The sequence below is a fragment of the Apis florea genome, unplaced genomic scaffold (assembly GCF_048593485.1).
Source record: "Apis florea isolate Af1SG1 unplaced genomic scaffold, ASM4859348v1 contig_2350_pilon, whole genome shotgun sequence".
NCBI lineage: Eukaryota > Metazoa > Arthropoda > Insecta > Hymenoptera > Apidae > Apis > Apis florea.
The window spans coordinates 7,704,701-7,711,251 of NW_028256565.1; the positions used below are offsets into that span (position 1 = coordinate 7,704,701).

At 24.7% G+C, this 6,551-nt stretch overlaps 1 protein-coding gene across 4 annotated transcripts; it reads right to left on the reverse strand.

Moving 5' to 3' along the window:
* Nucleotides 1-7: 7 nt before the first annotated feature.
* Nucleotides 8-6,452, reverse strand: LOC100869048 (cactin, spliceosome C complex subunit). Of its 4 annotated transcripts, XM_086904334.1 has the most exons (10): nt 6,193-6,334; nt 5,692-6,091; nt 5,387-5,525; nt 4,178-4,679; nt 3,605-4,073; nt 2,594-2,710; nt 1,546-1,632; nt 1,210-1,467; nt 827-995; nt 8-270 (listed from the first exon to the last, which is right to left on the reverse strand). In XM_086904334.1, the coding sequence occupies exons 3-10, from the start codon at nt 5,466-5,468 to the stop codon at nt 110-112; spliced, it is 1,845 nt and encodes a 614-aa protein (XP_086760460.1). In that variant the 5' UTR covers nt 5,469-5,525; nt 5,692-6,091; nt 6,193-6,334; the 3' UTR covers nt 8-109. The 4 variants fall into 4 exon arrangements, with proteins under 4 accessions (XP_086760460.1, XP_086760459.1, XP_086760461.1 ...); XM_086904333.1 differs by having other exon boundaries at nt 5,692-6,452; XM_086904335.1 differs by lacking the exon at nt 2,594-2,710 and having other exon boundaries at nt 5,692-6,452.
* Between the last annotated feature and the right edge of the window lie 99 nt (nt 6,453-6,551).

A 6,551-nucleotide genomic window follows, 5' to 3' on the forward strand; every position in this document is an offset into this window, starting at 1 on the left:
CCTATGATTTCATCAGTTAATAAAATATTCCAATTGTATTTAATGAAAATAAAATTATTATTTTATAAACAAAGTTATAAATCTTCTAATTCTTTTGAACTGCACATATTTAACGATTTCCCTTGCAGCTTCGTTCATGGACGCTTACGCGATCAGGATTAAAAGTTCTTCCGCATCGTTTACATGGAAGCAATTGACTTAAATGAGATTTCCAACTGGCCTCAACCATTGCAGCAACATCAATTGTCATATTTCCTGTTTCTGAATCACCTGTATACAAATTATCTTAATAAATATTTTATTAACTAAAAAAATTTTTTATATAATATTAAAAATTTGAAAAATATATAAAATCGTTCACACATTCATATATATTAAAAAATATGATTTTAAAAAATTTTTAATCATTAATTATAACTCAAGTTATCTTGTCTAAAATGTTTTTACAATATTTGAACTTTATAACTTTCAGTCTTTAATCATATATATCTTTTTTTATTGATATAGTCACACTCACCTTAAGTTTATTGGTAAAATGCCAGAAAACGCAATTATTATTTAATTCTTTCATATCATGATCTTATTAATTATTCAAAAATAAAATAAAAATCATAGCCTCGATATAAAAATAAAAATTATATTAAAATAAAATCAATAAAAATACTCGAGTAAATCAATCTCTGATAACATCAATTAAATCGCTTTGAAAATGTCATATATATATATATATATACTATACTAAATGTGTGCATTTTTTTTACTAATTGAAGTTGGTTTATTCGAAAAATAAACACAATCATAAAATCATATAAGGAAATTGACTTACGAGTATAGATAATTTCAGGATTCTCTAATTCCTTCTTCTGATTCGGTGATAATTTTTGATTTTCAATATGCCATTTTTGTAAGCATTGAGGCTCATGAATGGCTATACTAGTAGATCCAAAATCTCTATTACATATGTAACATGTGATCATTTTCTTCTGTTCATTCTCCTAAAACCAATTTTCTTCAAACTCAACTATCTTTATTGATTAATAACACAAGCATAAAACGATACATTTTTATTTATAACAATCAAGTCACAAGTTTTTACATAAAATTTAATTTGTACAGGATGAAATAATCGCGAATAATATCGTGCGAATAATTATGTGAGAACATTTATACAAATTGAATGATGTAAGCATGTCTTCCAATACGACTCACCCCCGTTGGCCTGCTTAAATTTTCGTGCACGATCATCATTTCTGATTTTTGTTGTCGAATTGGCTCTTTTTTTCGAGAATGAAACTGTTTATCTGTTTCAGTTTGCATTCGTTTGATACATTGAGGTTCATGAATCTTTATACTTTTAGTACCGAAACTTTTGCCACAAGATTGACAAGTAATCAGAGGAGGTCCTACTCGTGTTATACTTGCAGACTTTTCTCTAAATAAGCTTCCTGTCTTTTCAGTCTCAGAATTCTACAGATTAAGGAATTACAATAAATAATTGATATATTATTAGAATGGAAAATTGTAAATTTAGAGAAATATTTTCACCTTTATAAAAATTTTACAACTTTTCTGATGCACTAACAACCGTTCTGGTAAAAATGTTCTCCCACATTTGCAAGAAATTAATTGTGCCTGAAAATATAAAAACAATGTAAATAAAATAATTATTTACAATAAAAAATATTATTTTGAACATTAACCAATATTATTATGATTAATATATTATTCGAAGAAAGTCCCGGAAAAAAAGTTTTTCCTAAAATCTTTAACTTAATAAGTTGCAATACAATTCTTAGTTTTTAGTTTAAAAGCTATTGGTCTTAAATAATTAAACTTATTTGATAGATATATTTGATAAATACTTTGAAAACGATAAGATTCGGATATTAATGTATATGATATGCTTTTTATATGGAATCAGAGACTTTATATACTTTATATGCATTTCGTTAAATGCACTGGTATGCACATATTTATGCTTATGTATGTATAAGAAATGTGTAAGGGTGAATATTAATGAGAATCACTTTACTCTTACATACATTATGATCGATTTAATCAGTGTAAAGGATATTTCTTCATAAAAGATATTTGCATATGTTGCATTAATAAAATCTAATAAAATTTTTATTTTTACAAGTTACATTTATTAGTATTTATATTTGAAAGATAACAAAAATTTTTAAAAAATGAAATATCATAGATAATATGTAAGTATAAATGAAAAATAAATTTAAAATATAAACAAAGCTGAAAAATATTTGAATAAATCAAAAATGTAAAAACAAATATTTTAATAATTCTTATTTTTTATGTCTAATTGCGAGAAATTATGTAATAAGATTATATTATCATCTGCTAAAGATGTCATCAGCCGTAACGAATATAATATCATTCAATATAATCGAAGTATATATCCACAAAAACAAATATGGAAATATTTAACGAAATTTTTAAATTTTTTTTGATTAATTATATCAAATAAAATTTACTTGAAATTATAAAAAATAAATTTAAAAATTTAAAAATAATTAATTTATCAAATTAAAAATAATTGCAATTTATATGCTTAAAGAAATTATCACTCAAATACCTGGCTTTCTTCCCATGCTGCTACGTTCCAATCTGAATGATTGATAGTGATATCAGGTCTCTGAGGTATCGGTCGTCTTTGGTTCAAAGGCAAAGAATTATTTTCTCGTTCCCATTTCTATTATTATTAATATTTATCAATTATTTTATATTACTAACAAAAAATTATTATAATTAATGAAAAATAATCAATAATTTTTTCCTCAAATAGAGAATCCATAAATTTATGATAAAAAATTTCTAAGAATAAAATATTATTTTCTAAATAAAAGAAATAATCTCAATATAAAATTTTTATATGATTCATATTTATATGTAAGAAACTATAATATAATATTTTAAATATTCCAATACTCTAAATCAAGAATTATTTATAGAAAAGAAATATGAATTTCAAAGTGTTTCACAGTAAAATAACATAATAATATAATTGATCAATGTAATTTACATATCATAATGTTCTTTCGTAAATAGTCCATAGATGAATATAATAGATCCAGTCGAGATGGTGTACAAATGAAATATCGAATGAAATATATATGACATAAGCATTTATCTATGTAACTGTATAAATCATAAATGACATAACATGGATCACTTTATATCTGTTTTTAACTATAGCAAACGACTGCGAAATATCAGTCATGTGCATGTGTAAATATTACTCATATCAAGATACGAAATAATTATGAATATATCGATTTTACAAAGAACCTTGACGTATTACAACTTATATATTCTATACTATTCTCTACTATTTTATTATATAAATAATAAATATAGTTCAAGTTCAGAATAAAATTTTAAGATAGAAATAAATAAATATAAATCATTCAATAAAATAAATATTTTTATATTGATGAAAATATTGATTTGAAATAGATAAATGATAAAAATAAAAAATATTAACATTTGCATTCTTGATATGATGAAATAAATTTATCATAAATTATAAGAAAAATATTTGTTAAAATAATTATTGTATAATAATGCATTCATTGATGCAACTAACCTGCATGCATCGAGGCTCGTGAATAGGAAAACTGGCAGTCCCAAATTCGCGACCACATATATAACAAGTAACACTCCTTGGTCCTTTCTTAATTGGTGCTGATGAAGGCCTGTACGATGTATTAGATCGTTCTTGATAATAGTTTGATTTGAGATTTTCAATGATCGTTTCCTCTACTTTGCTTTTATTTTTATCGCTACGAAAATTTAGGGCAACAGGTTTTTGAACAGTTTTCGGTATTGTAATTTTTGATTTCGAATTCGTAAAGTTATCCTTCGTTTTAGATTGAGTACTCTTTGGATGACTATGAAACCGTTCTGGTTGATTTGATTTTCCGCAACTTTTACAAGGTTCCGGAGCACTTTTTGTCGAAGAAGCTGTAAACATCTCCAGATCGTATTGTATAGGTCTTGAATTCTTCTTTTTCAACGTAGACAAGGAAACAACCTTCTGGTTAGCCGTTCCGTTTCTAATTGACACGATTAGATCATTAATTTTCAATTTCTATGCATTTAACATTTTTTACTAAATTCTTGAATATTTAAATTTCCTGAAAAGAAATCTATCACAAACCTATTGTTATTATCATCCAGTTTTGTATTATTCTTTTTCGTAAAACCCATATTCTGTCCGCCTATACATGATTGCTTCTGCATCCTAGACATATCGATGTGACCAAGCTTCGAATCGAGAATGTGTTCGAAACTACGTCGTTTGTGGCGTATGGAGAAGGGATTGCACCACGTCGCCTCACCATTCAAAACTAGGCTATATTGTTCTCGTTGTCGTTCAGTCCCAATGACATTTTGTCGGTACCTTGATGATGAAGGAAACGATGAAGTTTCTCCATTTGTTTTTAAAAGACGATGCTGCGTTATCGAGTCAATAAGTGATTCCTTGCTAAGAAGAGACATATCCAGTTTGTCGACGAGATCAGGGTCTAGGATGCTCGGTTTTTCGAGATTCGCAGTCTTTGGTCTTTCTGGTTCATCATACAAGGAAACACCACGTTTTATCTTTGGTGGCCAAGTACTTGTATTCGGTATTTTTGATTTTCCTTGTTGCTTTCCTTTGTCTAAATGATTTTTGAAATGTTAAATTTTGTTACAGAAAAAAAAATTTAAAATAAGAATCTTGTTTTTTAATCTAAATAGTTAATGAACTAATATTAACATTGAATTAATTTTTACAATATATTTTATATTATTTATTATATTTAAAATTAATAAAAAGGAATCAGTTAATAGATATGTGCTAATTTCTTCTTAAAAACAATATAAGAAAAATTATTATCTATAAATCTATTAAACTTAACGAATAGAACAGATTAAAATAATAAAAAATTTAAAAATTCAAGATAAATTTCATTTGAACAAACATATTCAATATTAATCATTAGAAAATGATTTATATATATATATATTTCTTATTTTCCGTTTTATAATTTAATTAAAATGTAAAAAAAGAATATAAAATAAATGATTAAATATGATAAACTTATAGTTTATATAAGTTTTTATATTATTTTATCTTTAATTAATTATTAATTTTCTTTCATATAATTCTATCATGATTTTTTTTGAACTTTTTTTAACTTGATATAAAATATGGAAATTACCTAGATTATAATAGATTAAAATTATTACTAAATTTATAATATATGTGTGTGTATAATGTGTAAATATATGTGTACGCGCGCGCGCGTACACACACAAATAAAAAAAATTATTTTTTATTTATTTTCTTTTTTTCTTTTTTAATAAAAATATAATCTCTACTTACTTTTCAACATATCCAAGTCATCCTTAATCACCAGAAAAGTTTTCTCAGATAAAAATTCCATCGAGCTTTTTTTCCATTTCATGATTTTGGTTGACTCCGTGATTTATCACTTTGAATTTATAGATAACGTTATAAACAACTAAAAATATTTATTTTATATTATTTTAATAACACTGACATAAAAACGATTTTATATTATTATTTCAAGATATAAATTGATATTTAAAATTTCATAATAAATTTTTTAACAAATTTATCATGTTTTAAAATGAATAAAATGTATGATTAATTATAATAAAACACACCTAAATTTCATTATTCTTTCAATCGATTATTAAAAATTTCTGATACTCCGACATTTATGATACCGTGATTGTAAATGAATTTTCCTTCAACTTTTAAATTGTACTTCTTCACTGTCAGTTCACTGAATTTAGCTTTCAACAATATATTCATGATGTCACTTAAATTATTTCGTAATTTTTTTCGATCTCCATAAGAAAATTTAATTATAATTCCAATGAAATATATATGGAATATTTATCTATATAAATATCACAACTAAATCACAATATTTTAAATACAATCACAATACTCACACTTGTACATATATTTTCTGAATGATCGACAAGATCACAACCAATAAATACATAAATGTGATAATTATCATAAATATAATATTATACACGAAAAAGTTACGAATATCTAAAATAAGACACAAATACACATACACTTTCTTTTTTAAACATGGTACAATACATATAGATGCAACATAAACATTTTTTAAGTAATTGACAAAAATGCACCTCTATATTGACCGGTTAATGGAGATCATTGAAACAGCTCTTATTTTGTTTTTTTTAATCGACAAACTTCATTGTATCGATTTGAATCATGCGCTTTTGTAAAAGAAATAAGATTTTAGATGCACGATTCTTTGTCAACGAAATAGCCGATAACAGAACAGCTTATACTAAGCTTCGGTTTACCTTGCCATTGGTTATAGCTTTTTATCTTTTGCATTGTGGTTAACTGTGTGAGAATACAGGTGGCTACGAAAATCGATCCAACAACTATACCCTTTCATTTACATACATTCTCGTTGTCATACAAAAGATTGTTACGATATTGATATTTTAAATGAGATTATATAAAAAATTATTTT

What these genes read in the sequence shown, in the direction of transcription:
- LOC100869048 (XM_086904333.1), bottom strand. Translation starts at nt 5,468, where the DNA reads ATGAAATGGAAAAAAAGCTCGATGGAATTTTTATCTGAGAAAACTTTT. An exon ending in TGACTTGGATATGTTGAAAA is followed by an intron (nt 4,680 to 5,386) that starts GTAAGTAGAGAT and finishes AAAATCATTTAG; the next exon opens with ACAAAGGAAAGCAACAAGGA. An exon ending in ACGAGCCTCGATGCATGCAG is followed by an intron (nt 2,711 to 3,604) that starts GTTAGTTGCATC and finishes TAATAATAATAG; the next exon opens with AAATGGGAACGAGAAAATAA.